The 27,959-nt window shown below is 35.0% G+C and overlaps 1 protein-coding gene across 1 annotated transcript in view; it reads left to right on the forward strand.

Annotated features, from left to right (window-relative positions):
* The window catches only part of LOC101008408 (disintegrin and metalloproteinase domain-containing protein 5), a 135,208-nt gene that overhangs the window by 58,494 nt on the left and 48,755 nt on the right, over positions 1-27,959 (forward strand). The window contains exons 13-14 of the mRNA XM_021942241.2: positions 5,224-5,319; positions 23,564-23,762. Coding sequence (XP_021797933.1) covers positions 5,224-5,319; positions 23,564-23,762 — 295 coding nt within the window. The remainder of the gene's footprint in view (positions 1-5,223; positions 5,320-23,563; positions 23,763-27,959) is intronic.

Below are 27,959 nucleotides of genomic sequence, written 5' to 3' on the forward strand. Positions count from 1 at the left end.
GCCAAGATGGATGGATAGCAGCTTGAGGTCAGGATTTCAAGACCAGTCTGACCAACATGGTAAAACCCCGTCTCTACTAAAAATTCAAAAATTAGCCGGGTGTGGTGGCAGATGCCTGTAATCCCAGCTGTTCGGGAGGCTGAGGCAAGAGAATTGCATGAACCTGGGAGGTGGAGGTTGTAGTGAGCTGAGATCATGCTACTGCACTCCAGCCTGGGCAACTTTGTCTCACATTAAAAAAAAAAAAAAAAAGAAAGAAAGAAAAAAGAAAAAGCAAATAAAAAAATTATTGCAGATGCACAATATTTGAACAACATATTAAAGATGACCTAATTAAAATATATAAAACATGTTTTCTAAGAGCTGCTGGGAACACATTATTTTATTTATTTACTTTTTATAATTTTTACTTTTATTTCAGATTGGGTGGGGGTACATGTGCAGGGTTGTTTTCTGGGTATATTGTGTGATGCTGAGGTTTCAGGTACAATTGATCCTATCACCCAGGCACTGAGCTTAGTACCCAATAGTTTTTCCACCCTTGCCTCTCTTCCCCACTTCCCACTCTAGTAGCCCTCAGTATCTATTGTTGCTACCTTTATGTCTATGAGCACCCAATGTTTAGCTTCCATTTGTAAGTTAGAATAAGCAGTGTTTGGTTTTCTGTTCTTGCATTAGTTCACTTAGGATAATGGCATATGGTTTTTGTTTTTAATTCTATTTATGTGATGAATCACATTTATTGATTCACATATGTTGAACCAATCTTGCACCCCATGAATGAAGCCTACTTGATCATGGTGAATTAACTTTTTGATGTGTTGCTGGATTTGGTTTGCTAGTATTTTGTTGAGGATCTTTATGTCTATGTTCATCAGGAACATTAGCCTGTAGTTTTCTTTTTTTCATTATGTCTTTGCCAGGTTTTGTTATTAGGGTTATGCTGACTTCATAGAATGAGTTAGGGAGGAGTTCCTCCTCTTTGATTTTTTGGAATAGTTTCAATGGAATTGGTGCCAGCTTTTCTTTGTATGTGTGGCTGAATTCAGTTGTGAATCCATCTGGTCTGGGGCTTTTATTGGTTGGTAAGTTTTTATTATTGATTCAATTTCTGAACTCGATATTAGCCTGTTCAGGGTTTCAATTTCTTCCAATTCAATCTTGGGAGATGGTGTGTTTCCAGGAATTTGTCCATTTCCTCTAGATTTTCTAGTTGATGTGCATAGAAGTGTTAATAATAGGCTCAGTATCTTTTACATTTCTATGTGGTTCGTTATAATGTTACCTTTGTCATTTCTGATTGTGCTTATTTGGATCTTTCCTCTTTTTTCTTTGTCAGTCTAGCTAGTGGTCTATCAATCTTGTTTATCCTTTCAAAAAACACTTTTGGTTTTGTTGATTCTTTGTATTTTTGGGTTTCAATATCATTTCATTCTGCTCTGGTTTTAGTTATTTATTTTTTTCTGCTAGCTTTGGGGTTAGTGTGTTCTTGTTTTCCCAGTTCCTCTAGGTGTGAGGTTAGAGTGTTAATTTGAAGCCTTTGTAACTTTTTGACGTAAGCATTTGCTACCATAAACTTTCCTTTTAACACCATTTTTGCTGCATCCTAGAGATTTTGGTATTTTGTGTCTGTTTTCATTTATTTCAAAACAGTTTTTGATTTCTGCCTTAATTTCGTTGTTTACTCAAAAGTCATTCAGGAGCAAGTTGTTTAATTTTCATGTAATTGTGTGGTTTTGAGAGATATTCTTGGCATTTATTTCTATTTTTATTTCACTATGGTCTGAGATTATGGTGTGATTTTAATTTTTAAAAATTTATTGCGACTCACTTTATGACCAAGCATGTGGTTGATCTTATAGTATGCTCTGTGTACAGATGAGAAAAATACATATTTTGTGGTTGATGGGTGGTGTGTTCTGTAGATGTCTATTAGGTCCAATTGGTTAAGACTCAAATTTCAGGACAGAATTTCTTTGTTAATTTTCTGCCTCAGTGATCCGTCTAATGCTGTCAGTGGGGATGTTGAAGTCCCCCAGTATTATTTTGTGGCTAAGTCTTTTGGTAGGTCTAGTAGTACTTATTTTATGAATCTGGGTGCTCCAGTGTTGGGTGCATATATTTTTAGAATAGTTACATCTTCTCATTGAATTGAACCCTTTCTCATTATGTAATGTCATTCTTTGTCCTTTTTTTTTTTATTGTTGTTGGTTTTATGTTTGTTTTATTTGATGTAAGAATAGAGACGCTGTTCTTTTTGTTTGTTTTGTGTTTGCATGATAGATGTCTCTGAAACAATTTACTTTGAGTCTGTGGGTGTCATTACCTGGGATATGGTCTCTTGAAGACAGCAGACAAATGGTTCTTGTTTTTTTTATCCAACTTGCCAATCCATGCCTTTTAAGAAGGGCATTTAGACCATTTAAATTCAAGGTTGATATTTATATGTGAAGTTTTGATACTATCACAAAGTTGTTAGCTGGCTGTTTTGTAGTTTCTGTTGTGCATTGTGTTATAGGGTCTGTAGATTAGGTACTTAAGTGTGTTTTCGTGGTAGCATATATCAATCATTCTTTTGTTTCCTTGTTAGAATTCTCTTAAGGATCTCTTGTAAGGCTGGTCTAGTGGTAATGAATTCCCTTAGCACTTGCTTATCTGGACAATATTTTATTTCTGTATTTATGAAGCTTAGTTTGGTGGGATATGAAATTCTTAGTTGGAATTTCATTAAAAATGCTGAAAATAAGCTCCCAATCTCTCCTGGCTTATCAGCTATCTGCTGAGAAGTTCACTGTTAGCTGATGGGTTTCCCTTTTTACATGATCTGACCCTTTTCTCTAGTTGCCTTTCAGACTTTTTCATTAGCATTGAACTTGGACAGTGTAGTGACTGTGTGCATCGGGAACACATTTTTTTTAACCATAATAAATATATTCAGTGTGTCAGTATTTTATCCCAATCACTGCCAACTAATCCTTGGTCTTGACCAAGTCATACCTAGCCCTAGAGGTTATGAGACAACTGGCGTAAAATTATATTTTCAAAGTAGGTATGTATTTTTAACTATGTAAGTAATACACAAATATATGATAATTGTAAAAAAATCAAACATTAAAGATAAACATAAAATTTCCCCTTGGGACCATCACTCCCATCTATAAGGTCCCCATTGTTAACAGCTTTGTGTATATTTTTTCAGACTTTTTATTCTATTTTTACATATATATGTGTCTATAGAGATATGGGCTATAATTCTGGGGAGGAAGTTTTGGACAAATGATACTCTGTACATTTTCTGCAAATTACTTTTCTTACTCAACAATATGCTTCAAATATGTTTATATCTATGCATAAAGGCTGCATAATGTTCCAGTGGAAAAAAAAGATACACAAGAGTATGTTTACCCAGTACATTACAACAAAGTATAAATCAATAAATAAATCAATTAATAATTTATTTTGCTGCCGAGAAGTTCACTCAGTAAACCAATTAACATAGCCTGAATATCCTCAATATTTGCAAAGTTAAAAAAAGTATGCTTTTAAATTACCAGTGGGTAAATATATTACAATGAAAATTAGACATTATCAAAACTCAGCAATATATCTATAACTATATTTCAATGAAAATTTATAGACTTAAATGTATAAATAATAAAGATAAGAGCAAGAATTAATAAAATAAGCAATCATTATATAATAGATAGCTTAAAAAGAAAACTTAGTTCCTTGAAAAAACCAAAAAAAGTTAAAAATTTTCAAATAACACTAATGAAACCAAATAATAAAAGGTATAAACAACCAATATTAGGACTGAAAAAGAAAAAAAAAAACAACTCAGAACCTACAGCTAGAAAGAGGACATGATACAAAAATTTATATTAATAAATATGAATATTCTGTGAATATGAGAAATTGCTAGAATGGTAAAACTTACAAATTACTGACAGTGAGAAACAACAAATTAGAATGTTCTCATAACTAACAAAAGAGTTGTATCTCTATTTTAAAAACTTCTGACAACTACCACCAGCTCAGTAGATTTCTCTGATAAATTCTAATATTGAAGGAAGTAATAATCCAATTTTCTTCTTCCTCTTTTTTTTTTTTTTTTAATAAACAAAGCTCTATTCATTTTATAAACCAGTGTAAACTTGACACAGAAAAAACCTTTGAGAAGCTTATTAGAGGAAAAAATTAGAGACCAAAGTCACCAGTGAACTTAGATAGAGAAATTCTAAACACATGTTAGCAAGACAAATTTGGGCTTAATAATGTAAAATTGATTTTGTATTTGAATATAAATCAACCTTATTCACCACAGTAAAATAAATAAGGACAAAATTTATGCTAGATCCAATAAATAAATACAAAACTTACTGTAAAATTAAACATCCATTTTCTAGAGCAGTGTTCTTCAATGGAACTTTTCATAATTATGGAAATGTTGTTTTGTGCCATACAATACACTTTCCACTAATCATATGTTAGTGTGTTGAGCACTCAAAATGTGGCTCATGTGACTGAGTACGTAAATCATTAACTTTATTTAATGTTAGTTAATTTAAATTTAAATAGCTACACATGGCTAGTAGTTGTCATATTTAACATTGTGGGTCTAGAATCTCTAGTTTTTCATTTCTTCCAGAGAAGTTAAGTGGAAGCATTGAGAAAACAGTAAACATTTGTGATTTTATGAACAATTTTTGAGGTTATTTAATTTTGGTTTCTACAGGTGAATAAATCTGGCTGATACGATTTGTTATAAAATGAATAATATAAGGAAATGTTTAAAGACAATGTTAGTTAATAAGATATCTAATAACTGTTTTCTCTAGGTTTTGGCCCCATAGGAATATCATTGAAATTATATGAAATATAGTGACATAGTACATTTCTTTTTTAAAATTTCAACTTTTAATTCAGCTACAGGGGGTACATTTGCAGGTTTGTTACATGGGCATATTGCACACAGGTGGTGAGCATAGTACTCAATAGGTGGTTTTTCAACCCCCTCCCTTTCTCCTTCCTCAAGACAATACATTTATTTTACACATTACTGAATGAGATATTGATTTCTATAAATCTCACATAAAGAATGGGATTATGAAAAATCAGTGAATTTTAGAAAAGCTTTATACTTTGTAAAGTTATATGTCACAGTTCTATTTGGTGGTACCTAATTATATGTGATTAACTAACACTTAGCATTTTTTTTTACAGAATTGTACACATAAGTTATGTTGTGATGCTTTAACATGTAGACTGAAAGATAATGCGCAATGTGGTTCCGGAGATTGCTGTTCAAAAGATTGCAAGGTAAGCGGCAGTTTGTATCTGACAATGGCTCAGCATCAAATGTCTTGACATACTTGTTTCAAGGAGATGGTAAACGTATCAGTAATATATTCAGCCCTTGCCACCATATTATATCCAAGCAACCTAAGACGCGCTATCATACTTAAATTCATTCAGTAATCTATCACTTCCTGTACTCTCATGTACACAATGCCTAATGCTGCTTCTCTCCCAGCTTGATGTTCCAACTCAACATATCAGTTGTTGTTACAACCATTTTGTCTCTCTTATTGACACCATTTAATGAATTCCTGGTGGACAAGAGGTAAAGCAAGTTGGTGGAATAAGACTCTCCAGTGATTGTTCCCCCACAAAAACATCAATTTGAACAACTGTTCACGTATGAAAATACCTGCATAAGAGCTAAGGAAGCCAGGTGATGAAACGGCTCCGTTGTCTGGGTTATATACCCTGGTTCTTTGTCACGGTCCAGAAAGAATTCAGGACACGGACACACACGAGGAGTGGGTTTGGGAGTGGAAAGTTTAATAGACAAGAAGAGAGAAAAAGCTTCCTCATAATGAGAAAGTGGGTCGCCAAAAAGAGGGTCTCCTGTTCGCTGTGGAACGCAATGGATTTTGTACAGAGACTTGAGGAGGCAGCAATTAATTTACATAGGGCTCAGGGAATTGGTTTGACCAGATGTGCGGTTTACACAGCCCTGGAAAAGACTGGCCCTCCCACCCTAGTCTTTTGTTATGCAAATGCAGCCTCCACCTGGCGGCGGCCATGATACCTGTACACGTGGTTTTACTTGGAGGCTGTCATGACACCCTTAAACATGGTGACAAGGAAAAGAGGGCAGGGGACACCATATTGAATGTACCTGGCTTCCAGATACAGCTGCCTGCATTTACATATAAAAGCTTCTAGTTTGCATATCTATGCCTGACTTACCAGGCCGCTTTCTGTTAAGAGAAGAAATGGTTTGGGGCTGCTTTTCATTAAAGGAAAATTCCACCAAGAGCTTTTACCCTTTCTAGCTGCCTAAAAATTATTTCTTAATAATTCCTGTATTAGTGAGAGGTCATAGTGCCTGGTTATAGCATGATAAAAAAAGCTGCATTAAAGAGGGTAGGAAGGACAGTTTTACATTACCTGCATCGCCCCTCCCTGAACCGCACAGCACAGCACAGCACAGCACAGCACAGAGAAAAGATACTGTCTGCTTGCCGGAAAAAGAGGGACGTAAGACTAGAACTGTACCTTTTAACCAATACCAGGTCAACCACAGTAAAACCAGGCATTAGGCAGACGCCCAAGGCCCTTGAATCTTGGCTGGTACTTATGATCTGAGCTTTCAGACCTGCCGCGGCACCAAACAGTAATCGGTAGCCCCTGCAAGATGGCCTCAAGTTTCGGCCTGCATCACCACCCACCTACTACAACAGTGTTGGGCTCCAAAAAGCCCACAGTGACAAGCTGACTTCAGCAGCTGGGAGGGTTGAATTCTAGCCCAATGTTTCAGTAACTTCAGCAGCCAAGAGACCGAAAATCAAACAGGAATCCTGGAGCTGAAAATACAATGAATGATGTTTAAGAATGCAGTAAAGAGTGCAAACAGCAGAACTGATAAAGCCAAAGAAAGAATCTGTGAAATAGGACACAACTATTTTGAAAATATTCAGTTAGAGGAGAAAACAGAAAAAGGATGAAAAAGAATGAAGAAAACTCACAGGATTTATGGGGCACCATCAGAAAAGGTAATATATGAGCAGCTGGTGTTCAAGAAAGAATAAAAAAGATAAAGAGATGGGGCCAGGCTGTGGTCATTAATCTGTAATCCCAGCACTTTGAGGCGGAGGCTGTATGGATCACGAGATCTGTGAGATCGAGACCATCCTGGCTAATACTAGGCAGTTCCCCGCTCTACTAAAAAAATTAGCCAGGCGTGCAGGGTCGGGCGCCTGTAGTCCCAGCTACTTGGGAGGCTGAGGCAGGAGAATGGCGAACCCGGGAGGCTTAAGCTTGCAGTGAACTCGAGATCGCCACCACTGCACTCCAGGACAGAGCGAGACTCCGTCTCAAAAAAAAAAAAAAAAAAAGAGAGAGAGAGAGAGATAGCTTATTTACAGAAATAATAGCAGAAAACTCTCCAAACCTAGAGAAAGATATAATCCAGGTACAGGAAAAGTCAAAGGTCTCCAATTAGTTTCAATCCAAATAATCAATAAATATATATGTTCTAATTGATCCCTATCTAGCCATTCCCCTGTCTCTCTCCCTCTCCACAGGCTTTTCTGTTCCTCCAAACAAAACAATATTGACAGTAGACCAATTAATAACCATACATTGCCTCTAAGCGTTCACCAGAAAGAAAGTTTCATGTTTTTTATTTTAAGTCAAGAGCTGGAAATGATTAAGCTTCCTGCGACAGGCATGTCAAAAGCTGAAATAGGTTGAAAGCCAGGCTTTTGTGCTAAACAGTTAGCCAAGTTATAAATACAAAGGAAAGTCCTTGAAGGAAAGTAAAAGTGCTAGCCCAGTGAACACACAAATGGTAAGAAAGCAAAACAGGCTTATTGCTGATATGGAAATAGTTTTAGTGGTTTGGATAGAAGATCCAACCAGTCACAACATTCCCTCAAGCCAAAGCCTAATCTGGAGCAAGGCCCTAACTCTCTTTAATTTGATGAAGGCTGAGAGAAGTGACTAAGCTGCAGGAGAAAATTTTAAGCTAGCAGATGTTGGTTCATAAGTTTTATGGAAAGAAGCTTTTTCCATAGCATGACTGCAAGGTGAAGCAGCAAGCGCTGATATAGAAGCTGCAGCAAGTTATCCAAAAGATCTAGCCAAGATCATTGATGATGGTATCTACACTAAACAATGGATTTTCAGTGTAGATGAAACAGCCTTCTATTGAAAAAAGATATTAATATAGTTTGGCTATTTGTCCCTATCCAGATCTCATGTTAAATTGTAATCCCCACTGCTGGAGGTGGGAGGTGTTTGGATTATGGGGGTGGATCCCTCATGGCTTGATGCTATCTTCACAATAGTGATTAAGTTCTCATGAGATCTGATTGGTTAAAAGTGTGTGGCATGTCTCCCCTCTCACCCCACCAACTCCCTCTTGCTTTGGCTCCTGTTCTCCCCATGTGATGTGCCTGCCCTCCTTTGCCTTCTGCCATGATTGGAAGCTTCCTGAGGCCTCCTCAGAAGAAGATGCCACTATGTTTCCTGTACACCCTGCAGAACCATGAATCAATTAAATGTCTTTTATTATAAATTACTCAATCTCAGATACTACTTTATGGCAGTGGAAGAATGGCCTAATACTGATGCTTTCTAGGACTTTCATAGCTAGAGAGAATTTAATGCCTGGCTTCAAAGCATTAGGCTGACTCTCTTGTTATGGGCTAATACAACTGGTGACTTTAAGTTAAAGCCAATGATCATTTATCATTCCAAAAATCCCATGACCTTTAAGAATTGTGCTAAATCTACTCTGCCTGTGCTCTATATTGGAACAACAAAGCCTGGATGACAGCACATCTGTTTATAGCATGGCTTAATGAATATGTTCAGCTCATTGTTGAGATCCAATACCCAGGAAAAAAAGATTCCTTTGAAAACATTACTGCTCATTGACAATGCAACTAGTCACCCAAGAGCTCTGATGGAGATGTATAAGCAGATTAATGTTTTCTACCTGCTTAGCACAATATCCATTCTGTAGCCCATGGTCAGACAAATGATCAAGGAGTCATTTTGACTTTCAAGCCTTATTATGTAAGACTCAAGCTGCCATAGATAGTGTCTTCCGATGGGTCTGGGCAAAATTATCTAAAAACTTTCAGAAAGGATACACCATTTAAAATACCATTAAGAACATTTGCAATTCATAGATGGAGATCAAAATATCAACATTAACAGGAGTTTGGGAGAAGTTGATTCAAACTTTCATGGATGACTTTGAGGGGTTCAAGATTTCAGTGGAGGAAGTAGCTGCAGATGTGATACAAATAGTAAGAGAACTAGAATTAGAAATAGAGTCTGAAGATGTGACTGAATTGCTGCAATCTCCTAATAAAACTTGAATTGGTGAGCAGTTGCTTCTTATGGATGAGCAAAGAAAGTGATTTCTTGAGCTGGAATATATTCCTGGTGAAGGTACTGTGAACATTGTTAAAATAACAATATAGGATTTGGAATATTACATAAACAAAGTTGATAAAGCAGTGACAACATTTGAAGGGATTGACATCAGTGTTGATAGAAGTTTTAATGTGAGTTAAATGCTGTCAAACAGCATTGCATGCTACAGAGAAATCTTTCAGGAAAGAAAGAGTCAATTGATGTGGCCAATTTCATTGTTGTCCTATTTTAAGATATTGCCACAGCCACTTCAATTGTTAACAGCCACCACCCTGATTAGTCAGCGGCCGTCAACATTGAGGCAAGATCCTCCAACAGCAAAAAGATTACCAGTAAACTGAAGGCTTAGATGATTGTTATCACTTTTTATCAATAAAATATTTTTAAATTAAAGTGTACATATTTTTAGGGCATAACCCTAGTACACATGTAATAGACTACAATATAGTTTGAACACAACTTATATGCACTGAGAAACCCCAAAACTTACGTGGCTTGCTTTATTACTCAGGATTTGTTTTACTGAGGTTCTCTGAAACTGAATCCACAATACCTCTGAGGTACATCTATATATAGAAAACTCCCCCCCCCCAAAAAAAACCCAAAAACTGTTAGGTTTAGTAAATAAATTCAGTAAAGTTGTAGGATACAAAATTTACATACTAAAGTCAGTGGTGTTCCTATACATTATAGTGAATTATTTCAAAAAGAAATCAAGAGAACAATCCCATTATGATAGATAAAAATAAAATAAGAATAAATTTAACCAGGGAGTTAAATGATGCCTACACTGAAAACTATAAAATATTGATGATAGAAATTGAAGACACAAATAAATGGAAAGCTATCCCCTGTTCATGGATTGGAAAAATTAATATTGTTAAAATATCTATAATACCTGAAGCAACCTACAGGTTAATTGCAATTCTTATCAAAATACCAATGACACTCTTCACAGAAATAGAAAAATATTTCCTAAAGTTCAAATGAAATCAGCAAAGACCCCCAATAGCCAAAGCAATCTTGTACAAAAAGAACAAAGCCATAGGCATCACACTACCTGACTTTGAAATATACTACACAGCTATAGTAACCAAAAGAGCATGGTACTGGCATAAAACCAGATACTTAGAGCAATGGAACAAAATACAGAGCCCAGAAATAATTCCACTCATTTATAGTCAGCTGATTTTCTACAAAGGTGCCAAGAATACATAACTGAAGAAAGGGTAGTTTCTTCAATAAATGGTGCTGGAAAAACTGGATGTCCACATACAGAATTATGAAGTTAGATCCTTGTCTCTCTCCATGTGCAAAAATAAAACTGAAATGGATTAAAGACTTAAATATAAGACTCAAAGTTGTAAAACTACTTGAAGAAAACAGGGAAAAAGCTTCATGACATTGTTCTGGTCAGTTATTATTTTGGACATGACTTCAAAAACATAGACAACGAAAGCAAAAATATACAAATGGGATTACATCAAGCTGAAAAGCCTCTGCACAGCAAAGGAAACAATCAAAAAAGTGAACAGAGAATCTACAGAATGGGAGAAAATATTTGAAAACTATACATCTGATAAGGGTTAATGTCCAAAATACATAAGGAATTCAAACAACTCAATAGCAAGAAAACAACCCAATTAAAAGATGTGGAAAAGATCTGAATAGGCATTTCTCAAAAGGAATCATATAGATGGCCAACAGGTATATTAAAAAAGTGCTCAATATTACTATCTTGAATATCTTGTCAATCAAAACCACAATGAGCTATCACCTCACTTCTGTTGGAATGGGTATGATCAAGACAACAGATAACAAGTCTTGGCAAGGATATGGAGTAAGGAGCACCCCTACACACTGTTTATAGGCTTGTAAATTAATACAGCCATTATGGAAGACAATAGGGGAGTTCCTCAAAATATTAAAAATAGAATTACCATGAGACCCAGTGATTCCTCTACTGGGTTTGTATCCAAAGGAAATAAAATCTGTTTGTTGAAGAGACATTAACACTCCTGTGTTTATTCCAGCACTATTCACAATAGCCAAATTATGGAATCAATCTCTGTGTCCATCAACAGATGACTAGATAAAGACAGTGTGGTATACATACACAGTGGAATACTATTTAGCCATAAAAAGTAGGAAATTCTGTAGTTTGTGGCAGTATAGTTAAACCAGGAGGATACTATCTTAAGATAAATGAGCCAGGCACAGAAAGACAAATAATGTATAACCTCACTCATATATGGAATCTTACAAAGTTGATCTCATAGAATTAGAGATTAGAATGTTTGTTGTAGGGAGGAAGGAATGAGGAGATGTTGGTTGAAGGATGTGTAATTAAGTTAGAGAGGTGGAATAAATTCAAGATAACTATTGTATAGCATAGTTACTATAATTATGTTGTATTTTTGACAAATGCAGAGAATGGATAGTAATGTTCTCACTACAAAAAAGCTATATATATAGTTCACTTTTAAATATTGTGTTGTATATGATAAATACATGTAATTTTATCTGTCAATTAAAGAATTCCCAAATAATTTTCCACACCCAGCAGAGTTCACTGAAATACTCTGGGAAAAAGAAACAAACTCTGGAACAGGGTAAATGGCAGACATCCATGAGACTGGAGGGAGTGTATGCTTTTAAAATTAAGTCATTATAGGATGTATAAGCAGTTTCAGAAAAAAATACTATTCTCAAAAAAAAAATTGCAAGGCTTGGCATCTTTGAACTAAGAGAATGTTGTAAGAATAGAACAAAACAAAACTGAAGGTGAATAAAATGGAGAATCATTACAGATAAACTACATTCACAATTTAAACTTAAGATAAATGCCAAACTTAGAGAATATCAGAATTCTGTGGCTCAAACTAGTTATTGACATGGAAGATAAATGTAAGAAATTAGAACCAAATGTAAGGATTATAGCAGAGATAAAAATAGAAAAAAATAGGTAGCACTGAACACACAGATAGTAAATTTTTAGAATCAATATAAAAACTCAGTGGCTTCCAGCGTTCTGTTTAGCTTTCTCACATTATTCCTAAAATTACATGGAGCAACAATGTGCAGATCAAACCTTGCCAAAATAGGATGAGATAAAAGGCTGGCATTAGAAGCAGACAGGTTCATTTATAGCTTAAAGTTATTTGTTCATTCACTAATTCAGGAAATAATTTACTCCATACTATCTAGTGGGAAATAGTAAAGAGAATAAACATATATGCAAACAAACACTAAACAAGATAGTTTCAGGCAGGGATAAGTGATTTAAAAATAAAACAAAATAGGACAATAGAATAAAAAGTGAGAGAAGAGGGTATTTTAGCCAGAGTAAACAGGAAATGTCTTTCTGCAGGGTGACATTAGAGCTAAAACCTTAACGACAAAGAAAATAATTGGCATAGGGGCTTCAGGGAATAAGTGAAGTGGTAGAGAGATCCTTATTTTGGACATGACTTCAAAAACATAGACAACAAAAGCAAAAATATACAAATGGGATTACATCAACCTGAAAGGAAGATGTATGCATAAAGGAAGAAAAGTGACCTGTTTTGCTCTAATTTAATGACTAATAGAGAAATAGCGTACTGGTCCTAGTCAATGTGACTCTTCAGAATTATTCAGCCATGATTTTTTTTTTCTCAGTGTTACTGATGGAGAAACAAAAGTATGTAGCTAACAGTTATTTTCAAAGTGTGGATTCTGTCAAGATTGTCAACTCAAATCACAATTAGGTAAGATGATTTAGAACCACATTCTAAAATGTTGTTGACTGCACATTCTCACTTATAAATGGGAGTACACATGGACACAAAGAAGGAAACGGCAGACACCAGGGCTTAGATGAGAGTGGAAGGTGTGAGGAGAATGAGGATCGAAAAACTGCTTATCAGGTAAGCAGATAAGCTTACCTGGGTGACAAAATTATCTGTGCAGCAAATCCCTGTGACCCATAATTTACCCATGTAACAAACCTGCATATGTGTCCCTTGAACCTAAAAAAATGTTGGAAAGAAAAAAAATGGAGATGTTAAGCTAAAAAAATATGGTTGACTAATCAAACAATTTTTAAATTGGTTCCTGTTTTAAAGGTGATAAAAATGATTTCGTTTGCATACAAATATCCGCTCGTGAATTTACCAACAGATTTGCTATAGTGTAGTGGTAGATGGTTTACCAGACAGAGTTTATGCGATTATTGAAATGGGCTCCATCATGGTTTGATGCTCAATTCTAATGCCAGATTGTTTTGAGAAGAAATGTTTCATGTGCTCTTTCTAGAGACAAATCTCCTGATAGAGCAATTACATAGGATATATTTGGTAAAGCTCTGGCCAGTCTGATAATTCACTGCCTACGTCCAGATAGCCTGACTGGTGAATTCTAACAAATATTTAAAGAAGGGATAATACAAAAATACTCCACAATCTTTGGCATAAAATAGAAGAGGGAGGAACACTTCAAAATTTATTTTATGAGAACAGTATTACCTTGATACTAATGCTAGACAAGGACATTACAAGAAAAGAAAACTATAGATCAATGTCCCTCATGCATATGGATGCAAAAAGTCCTTTAAAAATGGCAAACAGAATAAAGAAACATAAAAGGAAGTATCCACCATGACCAAAAAGGATTATCTCAGTAATGCAAAAGTGGTATAGTTAATTTAACACATCATACTAATATAATAAAGGACAAGAAAATACAAGATCATCTCAAGTGATGCAGAAAAAGGATATAACAAAATAACACCCATTATAGATTATTAACAAATTGTAAATAGAAGGGAACTTCCCCTACCTGATGCAAAGTATTTATGAAAAACCTACAGCTAACATCATACTAACCATGAAATTCTCAATGCTCTCCACCCTAAAATTAGAATGAAAGTGAGGATGCAAGCTCTCAGTACTTCTACTAAACATTGTATTGGAGGTCCAAGAGAGTAAAATCAGGTAGGAATAAAAATTGAAATGCATCTAATTTGGAAGACAAAAAGTATAACTGTCTTTATTTGCAGATTACATGACCCTGTGTATGTAAAATCTTAGGAAATTTACCAAAATACCTGTTTGAATAAAAAATGAATTCAGCAAAGTCACAGGATACACAATTGCTATGCAAAAATGAATTGCACTTTTATATACTAGCAATGGAAAATACAAAAATAAAATTAAGAATAGAATTTCATTCACAACAGCATAAAAATTAATACTTAGGCATATATTAACAATACAAAATATACATGCAAACAACAAAAAATTTCTGAAAAAAACACAAAAACCTAAGTAAATGCTGAGATATTTCATGTGAATGAGTTGAAAGATGGTATTGTTAAGACAGCGATTCTCCCTTCTGTCAGGGGTCTGCAGTATTACCCCTTGGTTCAGTAAATCAGTAGGAAGACTCACGTGATTGAACATAGAATATACTCATCACTATAATTTATTACAGACAAAGGATACAAAGTAAAATTAGCAAAGGAAAAAGGCTCATGGGTCAAGTATGAGGGAAAGTAGTCACAGGCTTCCAAGAGTCATTTCCTAGTAGAGTCACCCAATGATGGACTTAATTCCTCCAGCAATGAATTATGACAATATGTATGAAATATTGACTGCTGGGAACCCAGACCCTAAGCTTTTTTTTTGGAGGCTGGTCACACAGGCATCTTTTGCCTGGCATCTACCAAAATTCCAGACTCTTAGATGGAAATTGGTTGTTCATTACAAATAACAAGGTCTAAACAGTTCAGGCACAGTGACTTCTTAGTTAGGCAATGGTGGGAACTCTAACTCAGGTGTCAGTCAAAGGCCAGCCTTGCGAATATACCTTTCTAAGTATAGCAGTCTTAAGTCTGCTATGTTAACTCTTTTCTGTACATCTCTAAATTGATCTATGGATTTAAGACAGTCTTTGGCAAAATTCCAGTAGGCTTCTTTACAGAAATTGATGACATAATCCTAAAAATTCTGGAAATGCAAGGGACCCAGAAGTGCTAAAACAATCTGAAAAACAAATTGATGGAGTCACCATTTCATATTTCAAAAATTACTACAAAGCTAAAGTAATCTAGCTCAACATTGTACTAGCATAACAATAAATACATGGATAAATGGAATGGAATTGAGAGTCCAGAAATAAACTCTTATATTTATAGTCCATTGAGTTTTGACAAATGTGTCAAGACAATTTGATAAAGGAATAATAGTCTTTTCAGCAAAGGCTGTTGGGACAATTCAATGTCCACATACAAAAAAGTAAATTTGGACCCTTTTATCATGCCATACACAAAATTTAACTCAAAATAGACAATCAACCTAACTGCAGTAGTTAAAACTATACATCTATTGGAAGAAAACATAGGAAAAAATATTCATAACCTTGGATTTGCCAGAAATTTCCAAGATACAACACCAAAAGTATAATTCATAAAAGAAATAGTTGGTAAATTGGACTTTCTCAAAATTAAAAATCTTTGTGCCTCAGAAAACACTGTTAAGACAATAAAAAGACAAGCCACAGAGGGGAAGAAAATATTTACAAACTGTATTTCTGATATAGTACTTGTATACAGAATCTATGAATCATCCTAACAACTCAATAATTGAAGGGAAACAATCCAATTACAAATGTATGAAATATTTGAACAGGTTAAATACCTGTTCAAAGAAGATAGGCAAATATATACAAAGTTATATACAATGATATACAAAATATATAGAAATATATACAAAATGATAATTACATGGAATAATAAATAGATGAAAAATAGTAAAGACATTGTTAGTCATTAGCAATGTGTATATTCAAACAAGATACTACAAGACACCCACTAGAATGGCTGTAATCAAATGACAGAAAATAACAAATATTGGCAAAAACATAGAGAAACAGGAAATCAAAGACTGCTAGTAGGACCAAAAAATGGTGTTACTACTTTGGGAAACCAGTTTGACAGTCTCTTAAGCAGTTTAACATAAGTTTACCAATTGAATGAAGGACTCTACTCCTAGGTCTACTCAAGATAAATGAAAACATGTATTTACAAAAATTTGCATATGGATGTCTATAGCAACATTATTCAATGACCAAAATCTGAAAACAACTTAAGTATCTATAAACGAATTGACAAAAACTATGATATATCTGTATAATGGAATACTAGAGAGCAATAAACGTTGACAGAATACTCATACATATTACAATCTCAAAAACACTACTATGCAAGAGAAGCTAAATACAAAACCCTGCCTATTTTATCATTTTATTTGTAGAAAAGATCCCAAATGCAAATTTATAGAGACAGTAAGTAGATTAGTGGTTACCTGGGGCCAGTCACAGGCATGGGGATTAACTATAAATGGATATTGGGGATCTTATCCTATGCTAATAGAAATGTCCTAAACTTGGGTTGCGGTGCTGGTTGCACAACCATGTAAATTTTCTTTAAATATCACTAAAGTGTACACTTAACATAGGTGAATTTTATGGTATGTAAGTTATAAATTAAACCTCAATAAAGTTAAAAACAGAAAAGGTCACCCTGATGAAGATAAACTCCCACCTAGTGGCCAAGAAACATGTTTCTCCTGAATTTAGTGATTGTGGACTCATGAGTTGTGTTAGTTGATAATAAGTGAAAAAAATGATTTGAGCATATTTGTAGGCCATGGGAAATATTTATTAAAATGGTGACCTTGCAGGTTTTACAGTGAGAATTGTAGAATGATGGAAATGTCATCCAGTATGTCAGTGGAGCAGTTGACATCTCTAAAATGAAGAAGTAAATAAGAATATGTAGGTGTTATTGAAAATAATATCACATGGTGAGAAACAATGTGGCATAATAGAACAAAACTGAGATCAGAATCTTTGGATTTAAATTTGTGTCTATACTTTTGTCTCTCATAATGTCATATAGTTGTAAGAATATACGCATGTAGCCTTTTCAGGTTGGCTTATTTCAATTATCAACATATATTTATAGTTCATCTATGTTTTATAGCTATAGTTCATGGCTTGGTAGCTAATTGCTTTTTATAGCTGGTTAATATTCAATTATATGAATGTACCAGAGTTTATATATGTATTTATCTATTGAAAGACATTTTGTTTACTTCCCAATTTGGGTAATTATAAATAAATCTGTAATAAACCTCCTAAAAATAAAAAATTCCATTACCCATCTTGTCAAGTCACATTATAGAATCACAACTTCCTAACCTTAAAAACAGTGTTTGTTTTAATTATTTAACAGATATATATTTGGGGTGCAATGTATTTGAACATTGTTTTTTGGAAATATGCTAATTCAGTAAGCTATTCGTTTTTATCATACATCTTATTTGAGATTGCCACAGCTTTCTGGACACACACATGCACACACATGAGTAAGCGAAGATAATAGGTTGACCCTGAAAAAAGCATAATTTTCAAAAAATTAAAAGGGCTACTCTCATAATATACAATTAATATGTCAGAGTTTTATTCAACTCATTAATGAGGAAATGAGGAAGAATAATAGGCTTGTTCAAGAGTATGTAACAAAACTATATAAATAGGATTTGGGAACAAAAGAATGTTAGAATAATATTGCTATGTTCAAAACTGTAATATCCACAGGAAAAAAAATAACTTACTTGGCTATCTTTTCTAAATGATAGGAATTATTTCCTATTCTATCAGACAAAAACCTAAAAGTTAATACGTAACTTCACAAAGTCTATGACAATTAATCAATATTTCTTAGTTTCATTACGTTTTTTCTAACCTCTATTTCATTTTTTTCTGTTCTTATTTTTATTTCCTTTTTTCTATTAACTTTGGATTTTGCTTTTTCTAGTTCCTTGAGGTGTAATTAACTTTAGATTGATTATTTGATATCTTTCTTCTTTTTTGATGTAGATATTTATTGCTGGAATGATTTTTGCTGCATCTGATAAGTTTTAGTATATTGTGTGACTATTATTGTTTGTATCAAGATATTTCAAAATATTTTTACATTTTCATTTTAAGTTCTTCTTTGCTCCATTGATTGTTTAGCAGTATGTTGCTTAATTTTCATATACTTGTAAATTTTCCAAATTCCAAGTCCTGTTATTGACTTCTTGCTTTATATCAATGTGGTGAGAAAGATACTTGATACTATTTCAATCATTTAAAATTTTCTAAGACTTGTTTTGCTGCCTGACCTATGATCTATCCTGGAGCATATTTCATGCGTTCTTGAGAAAAATATATATTCTCTTGCTGTTTGATAGAATGTTTTTTATGTGTATATTAGGTCCATTTGGTCTAAAGTGTAGTTTGAGTCTGATGTTTTCTTATTAATTTTCTGTCTGGATTATCTGTCTGTTGTTGAAAGTGAAATACTGAAGTCCATTATGATTATTGTATTATAGTATATATCTCCTTTAAAGTCTATTAATATAGACTTTAATACACACACAATTTACTGCTAGACCTCAGAAATTAGGTTGATGGCAACACAATGATAGTGGGGGACTTCAATACTCCATTGAGAGCACTAGAAAGCTGCAAGAGAGAAAGTCAACAAAGAAACAATGGACTTAAAGTACACCCTAGAACAAATGGACTTAACACATATTCACAGAACATTCTACCCAATGACTGCAGAATGTACATTCTGTTCATCAGCACATGGAACATACTCCAAAATAGACCATATGATAGACCACAAAACAAGTCTCAATAAAGATAAGAAAATCAAAATCATTGTCAGGTACCTCTCAGACCACAGTGTAATACAATTGGAAATCAACTTCAAAAGGAACCCTCAAAACCATGCAAATATATCAAGTTGAATAACCTGCTTCTGAATGATCATTGGGTCACCAATGAAATCAAGATGGAAATTGAAAAATTCTTTGAACTGAATGGTAATAGTGGCACAACCTATCAAAACTTCTTGGATACAGCAAAAGTAGTGTTAAGAGGAAAGTTCATGGCATTAAATGGCGACATCAAAAAGTCTGAAAGAGCACAAATAGGCAATCTAAGGTCACACCTCAAAAAACTCAAAAAACAAAGACAAACCAAACCCAACCCCAGCAGAAAAAGAGAAATAACAAAGATTAGAGCAGAACTAAATGAAATTGAAATAAAAAAATACAAAAAATAAATGAAACAAAAAGTTAGTTCTTTGAAAAGACAAACAAATATGATAGACTGTTAGTGAGATTAACCAAGAAAAGAAGACGGAAGATCCAAATAACCTCAATTAGAAACAGTAATTTAAAAAAAATGCCAACAACAAAAAAAGTTCAGGACTACATGGATTCACAACTGAATTCTTTCAGACATTGAAAGAATTGGTACCAATCCTACTGAAACTATTCCAAAAGATAGAGGAAGAGGGACTCCTCCCAAAATCATTCTATTAAGCCAGTATTACCCTAATACCAAAACCGGGAAAGGACATAACATGGAAAGAAAACTACAGACCAATATCACAGATGAACATAGAAGCAAAAATCCTCAACTCAATACTAGCTAAATGAATTCAACAGCATGTTAAAAAGCTAATCTACCATGATCAAGTGGGTTTTAAACAAGGGATGCAGGGATGATTTAACATACAGAAGTCAACAAATGTGATACACTCCATAAACAGAAGTGAAAACAAAAATCATATGATCCTCAATAGATGCATAAAAGCATTTGACAAAATCCAGCATTCTTTTATGATTAAGACCAGCAAAATTGGCATAGAAGGGACATACCTCAATGGGAAAAAGTTGAAAGCATTCCCCCCGAGAACCGGAACAAGATAAGGGTGCTCATTTTCACCACTTCTATTAAACATCATACTGAAAGTCCTAGCCAAAGCAATCGGACAAGAGAAAAAAATAAAGGGGATCCAAATTGATAATGAGGAAGTCAAACTGTGGCTGTTCACCTATGATATGATCATATACCTAGAAAACCCTAGAGACTTATTTAAAAAGCTCCTGGGTCCGATGAATGAATTCAATAAGTTTCTGGATACAAAATCAATGTACACAGACCAGTAGCACTTCTATCCACCAACAGCGACCAAGCTGAGAATCAAATCGAGAACTCAACCCCCTTTACAACAGCTGCAAAAAGAAACCCTTAAGAATATACGTAACCAAAGAGGTGAAAGATCTCTACAAGGAAAACTACAAAACACTGGTGAAAGAAATCATAGATGACACAAACAAATGGAAACATCCCATGCTCACGGATGGGTAGAATCAATATTATGAAAATGACCATATTGCAAAAAGCAATCTATAATTTCAATGCAATTCTCATGACAATACCATTATCGTTCTTCACAGAACTAGAAAAACAATCCTAAAATTTATAGGGAAAACAAAAAGAGCCCACATAGCCAAAGCAAGACTAAGCAAAAAGAACAAATCTGCAGGTACCACATTACTAGACTTCACACTATACTGCAAGGCTATAGTTACCAGAACAGCATGATACTGATATAAAAACAGGCAAGTAGATCAATAGAACAAAATAGAGGACCCAGAAAAAGACCCAATACTTACAGCTAACTGATCTTCAATACAGCAAATAAAAACATAAAGTGTGGAAAGGACACCCTATTCAACAAGTGGTGCTGGGATAATTGGCAAGCCACATGTAGAAGAATGAAACTGGATCCTCATCATTCACCTTATACAAAAATTAATCAAGATGAATTAAAGACTTAAATCTAACACCTGAAACCATAAAATTCTAGAAGATAACGTGGTAAAAGCTCTTCTAGACATTGGCCAAGGCAAAGACTTCATGACTGAGGACCAAAAATCAAATGCAACAAAAACAAAGATAAATAGATGGGACTTAATTAAAAAGCTTCTGCACAGCAAAAGAAATGATCAGCGGAGTAAACAGACAACACACAGAGTAGGAGAAAATCTTCACAAACTGTGCATCAGACAAAGGACCAATATCCAGAATCTACAAGGAATGCAAACAAATCAGCAAGCAAAACAACAACAGCAACAAATAATCCTATCAAAAAGTGGGCTAAGGACATGAATAGACAATTCTCAAAAGAAGATATACAGATGACCAACAAACATATGAAAAAATGCTCAACATCACTAATTATCAGGGAATTGCAAATCAAAACTACAATGTGATACCACCTTACTCCTGCAAGAATGGCCATAATTAAAACTTTTTTTTTTTTTAAAAGATGTTGGTGTGGATGTAGTGAAAAGGGAAAACTTTTACACTGCTGGTGGGAATGTAAACTAGTACAATCACTGTGAAAAGGACTATGGACATTCCTTAAATAACCAAAAGTAGATCTACCATTTGATCCAGCAATCCCACTCGGGGGCATCTACCCAGACGAAAATAAGTCATTATATGAAAAAGACCCTTGCTTATGCATGTTTATAGCAGCACAATTCACAATTGCAAAAATATGGGACCAGTCTAAATGACTATCAACCAACAAGTGGACAAAGAACCAACAAGTGGGTAAAGAATTTGTGGTATGTATATATAGTGTATACATATGTGTATATATATACACACACATATACAATGGAATACTACTCAGCCATAAAAAGGAATGAAATAATGGCATCTGCAGTAACCTGGATGGAACTGGAGACCGTTACTCTTAGTGAAGTAACTCAGGAATGGAAAACCAAACATCATATATTCTCATCATATATTCTCAAACGATAAATCCTCATCATAAACATTTAAAAAGTATTGCAGGCTTTAAAAGGAGATATTTTAAGAATCCCGTGTGATGCTTAAGTAGTTAATAAGTGGAAGCTAAGCTATAAGGATGCAAAGGCTTAAGAGTAATATAATGGACTCTGGAGATCTGTGGGAAAGTATGGGAGTGGGGTGAGGGATAAAAGACTACACATTGGGTGCAGTGTACACTGCTTGGGTGATGGGTGCACCAAAATTTCAGAAATTACACCTAAAGAACTTATCCATGTAGCCAAACCCCACCTGTTCTCCCAAACAATTGAAATAATTAATAGTAATAATAATAATAATAATAAAGGTGAGATCCAGAACAAAAAAAGATGAGCCCATGAGGTGCACTTCTTGAGCAACACAATTCAATTTATTTAATTTTACCTCCATGATTGTGAAAACATATTTTTTCAATAATCTAAAGTCACTACTCTCATATACCTACAAAGTTAAAATATGTTTAGAAGAGTTTTCTCTGCCTCTCAATGGAGGATCCAATAGGATGATAAAGCTTGATTCAAAGAGTATTTGAGAAAGTGGGTGTTCATAGATATTTTTAAAAATGTTAGAATAGGCTGGGTGTGGTGGCTCACACCTGTAATCCCAGTACTTTAGGAGGCCGAGGTGGGAGGATCACGAGGTCAGGAGATCGAGACCATCCTGGCTAACATGGTGAAACCCTGTCTCTACTAAAAAATACAACAAAAATAAGCCAGGCGCGGTGTTGAAGAAAGAAGAGTTTTCAGAGATGATGATTAGATGCTTCTCAGCAAAAGTAAATTTGTAGAAAGGGAAGCCCAGAAGCAGATGAGAAATATGTAATTATGGAAGTTATTTTTAAATTTTTTGCAACATGAAATTTGAAATAAATATGAAATAAATTTTCTCATGTGTGTTCTTAGAATATCTTCATCATTTATGTGATACATTTCTTGTGTATAAAAAAATGGGTAATGCTTATAAGAGAAGCTAGAAACTCAAAGATAAGCAGACATCCACAAAGGAAAGAAAGACAAAGTGGAGCTGGGGAATATAAAAATTATTTGTAATCCATTTTGACTGAGCCCAAACTGCTCAGTTGGGCAGTTTCTGGTTTCTCCATATCAATCTTAAGAAGAAATCAGCAGCTATTTATAAAACAATAAATCCTCATCATAAACATTTAAAAAATATTACAGGCTTTAAAAGGAGATATTTTAAGAATCTCGTGTGATGCTTAAATAGTTAACAAGAAGATTTAATTTTCTAATTGCTATTAGAAACTTAGGGAGGAAAAAATGGACCAGCATGCAGAGCCTACAGAGAAATAAAACTTAAATATCATTGATATTTAAAGTTTTATGTTCCTCTTTCCTCCTAGTTCAAACCAGCTAATACGATTTGCAGGAAATCCGTTGATGAGGAATGCGATTTCACTGAATTTTGCAATGGAAGCTATCCATACTGTTTGCTTGACACTTATGTACGTGATGGAGAATATTGTGATTCAGGTGGAGCCTTCTGTTTTCAGGGAAGGTGTCGAACTTTTGACAAACAATGTGAAGATTTAATCGGAAGAGGTAATAATCCTAATTTTCTTCTTAGTCCCTAAATTCTGATTATTCCAAAGTCTGTTATTGAATTTTATGGAACAAAAATGTAAACATATGTGTTAATGACTGAATTCTTGCACAGTGTATATTATTAGTGTTAAAGAAAAGCAAAATAGGCCGGGCGCGGTGGCTCAAGCCTGTAATCCCAGCACTTTGGGAGGCCAAGGCGGGCGGATCACGAGGTCAGGAGATAGAGATCATCCTGCCTAACGCGGTGAAACCCCATCTCTACTAAAAAATACAAAAAAACAAACAAACAAAAAAAAACGAGCCGGGCGAGGTGGCGGGCACCTGTAGTCCCAGCTACTCGGGAGGCTGAGGCAGGAGAATGGCGTAAACCCAGGAGGCGGAGCTTGCAGTGAGCTGAGATCCGGCCACTGCACTCCAGCCTGGGCGAGAGAGCGAGACTCCGTCTGAAACAAAAACAAAAACAAAAACAACAACAACAAAAAAAGAAAAGCAAAATTATATTTTCTTTTTCTTTTTCTTTTTTGAGACAGCGTTTCTCCCTTTCGCCCAGGCTGGAGTGCAGTGGCGTGATCTCAGATCACTGTAACCACCGCCTCTTGGGTTCAAGCGATCCTCCTGCTGCAGCCTCTGGAGTAGCTGGGATTACAGGAGCACACCATCACGGCTGGCTAAGATTGTGTTTTTAGTAGAGACGGTGTTTCACCGTGTTGGCCAGGCGTGTCTCAAACTCCTAGCCTCAAGTGATCTGCCCACCCCATCCTCCCAAAGTGCTGGGATTACAGGCACGAGCCACTGCACCTGGTGCAAAAACAAAATTTTCTTGATTGTGAAATACAACAACAAAAAACCTCTCTGAATTTATATGGAATTATTGTTCCCACGGAAAAGAAACCTCAAGTGAAAATGCAGTTTTTCAAAATATTATATAGAATTTGTGGTGGGGGTTTAGTTTAAAGGAAGCAAGGTGTTTTAATCAGAGGAAAGCAGGGCGAATCACTGATTAGTTGGGTTTCAAAGGGCTTGCTGATAAGTGAGGGCTTCAGTTCACTACCAATCTAGTCCATTTTGATAATTTCCTATAAATGTCATTTGCTTCATTGGAAGATATAAATTCCTGAACATATGCAGTGTATGTTCTCTGAGAGTGAAATTTTTCATTCTTAGCCCTCCCTTGAGGTCTTCTCTAACCAGGTCGTAGATCTCTAAATATTGTCTACAGCAATGTGACTGCCAGGAATTTAGGGAGAAGGTGAGATGGAGGTTTTGATGATTATCATAATTTTGTTCTGCTTTTCTAACAATCATTATTTGTACCATATGGCAAGACAACAGCTATAGACTTTAAAACATTGTTAACATACAAACAAAGAGCTGGGTTCAGTAGCTCATGCCTGTAATCCCAGCACTTTGGGAGGCCAAGGCGGGCAGATCACAAGGTCAGGAGCTCAAGACCAGCCTGGCCAACATGGTGAAACCCTGTCTCTACTAAAAATACAAAAATTAGCCGGGTGTGCTCGGGATGAGGTGGGAGAATCGCTTGAATCCCGGGAGGCAGAGGTTGCAGTGAGCCGAGATCACGTCACTGCACTCCAGTCTGGGCGACAGAGCCAGAGGCTGTCTTGGAAAACAAAAACAAAAACAAAATCGTACAAACAAATGACCAGTAAAATTAGGAGGAATGGGACAGTACTCCAGATCTATGATTTAATGTTTCTTTAAGTAAAGCCGGGACTCAATGCTAGGCAGATAAAATTAGAGCCACATAGTGGATTGCCAATCAGGTGTCTTCCAGCTTATGCTATTCACTGTGTATTTAATATTATCAGTGATTTGGAGAGATTTTAAAGTCCTTTGTGAGAACTGTGGGAGTACAGGGGTATTTGCCCCAAATAGTACAATTTTTTATTTTTTTTGGAAGGGAAGCATGACTTCTAAAGCATCTTGATTTTAAAATAATGTATGTCCACTTCTAGTGACCACATGTTAATGCATCTAGGACGTGATAATTCTGCACTTGACTACCAGTGAGTTTTTGTACTTATTTTTGAAAAACAATCTCACTTTGCTAGCCTCCTGAGGGCAATAGAAGCCTGATGAAAATTTTTCCTTAATGGTACCTGTATTTCAACACATATTAAATCCAATTCTTTGTACAGTAACATGCTATACGGGTTTGCACCCTAGGAGCAATAAGCTACACCATATAGCCAAGGTTTGTAGCAGGCTATACCATCTAGGTTTGTTTAAGTACACTGTATGATGTTCACACAACAATGGATACATTGCTTAGAACATATTCTCATCATTAAGCAACTCATGACTGTACTCAGTAAATATAAGGTAGTATTATTATTAGATTATGATATGTATTCCCTACAAATACCCAATTATTTGACTAGGTCATCTATGAGCTGTCATGGTCAGCTAAAATGATCCTTGAACAGGGTTTGATATAATTCTGAAGTAGGCATTAGTTTTGCATGGTAAAACCTATATACTATTTGTAGGAAACAGACAATAAGAATTCTTATACCACAGGCCTAATACAAATCATCATGCACCCCCAAATTGTTGGTTTCTGGACAAAATATACTAATGAAGTTGTCATATTGAAAGACATAGCTTATTCATCAAGCAATAGCATTTAAAGTAGGGAAATCTGTAGATCTATGGTAAAAGAACGAGGTTAACTATTAAGTTTTTTTTTCAAAAAAATAAAACCAGTAAAGGAAAAACACCTCAACTGGTTACCACCTTTTTCTAAGCTCTTTACTAAATATTGTTTTTAGAAATGTCTGGCCCTTACAGTATGCTCCTCTTCAGTGTTATCTCTGCAGATGCAAAAACTTCCTATTGTAGGTATAATATAAAATGATGTTATTACCTTTGGTGTTATTTGGTTTGTAGTTATGTTTGCCCTCCATAAGGCTGAAAGTCTCATTAGTTGTAAAGTTCCGTATATTATTAGAGGGCTTCATGACCAAGTTGAGTTGTATATCATCTAGACAAATGTTAAGTTCTAATCCAACAGTTATATAAAGTTTTCTCAACCTCAGCACTAGTGATATTTTAGGCCAGATCATACTTTGTTGTGAGGAGTGGGGACAGGGAATGCTTCTCCTGTGCATTGTAGGATATTTGGTAGTGTCTGTGGCCTCTGCCCACTAGACAGGATGCCTGGAGACACTTTTGGTTGTCCCAGCATGGATGGGGTGAATCTTGGCTTCTAGTAAGTACAGGTCACCAGATCAGGTGATGGATGCTGCTAAATGCTTTACAATACACAGGATAACCTCTACAACAAAGAATTATGTCTGCCGTGCTGCATTGAGACCACCTTCTCTAGAGAGGGCCAGAAGTTTGACTACTTTTGCTGATTAAGACTCTGAAAAAGATTATATTCCACACTAAAGTATGAACAGTTTTTGTAAAACTAACCTGGTAATGTTTCTTTTTCAATTTTTAAGATGATTTATCAAAAACCGTATTGGATCAATATTCTTATGAAAGTGTCACAAAGATTGGCTCTGGGCATAGATATTTTCCAAACCATAGAAGCATACTTACCAGGGAATTTTACGTAAAAGATTTGCTGGATTATTGGATAGTTGTGTGAGAAGGAGAAATAAACAATATTTCGTGATTATTTAATCAACTAACCAAATATGTTCAGGGTTTTCAGCATATATGTTCACGCTTATTTAGTATATAGCACTATAAAATTTAAATGTAATCCTTGTACAAGGTCTGAGGATGCTTCAACTAATTTATCTGAAGCTACAATTGCTCTGGATTTAAGAAATAGACTATAAACAGATGATGGAGCTTTGATGAGCACTGGGCAGTTAGGTAAATATTCCTATAATATGACTCTAGCTTTAATGAACACATAGACACTAACATTTATGATAATCTGGAAAACACAGTAAAGATGATTATTGAAGGCTGCGTTGGGGTCTTTTACCTCTCAGTGCACTGAAAGATGTTCTGAAATGTTTGGAAAAGTAAAATCATGTATGGAACTTAGTATTGCATAAAATTAGGAACCAATTGTGTATTTAACCATTTAATCCTGGACATCCTTAAATTTATAAATGTCTTTCAGAAGTTTCTTTTGGATAATTATGAATAGTCAACAATCTTTTGACTATTTCAGACAAAGTTCTTCCTTTGGCTGACAAATTATGGCTAGGT

The sequence above is a fragment of the Papio anubis genome, chromosome 8 (assembly GCF_008728515.1).
Source record: "Papio anubis isolate 15944 chromosome 8, Panubis1.0, whole genome shotgun sequence".
In the NCBI taxonomy this organism is placed as follows: domain Eukaryota; kingdom Metazoa; phylum Chordata; class Mammalia; order Primates; family Cercopithecidae; genus Papio; species Papio anubis.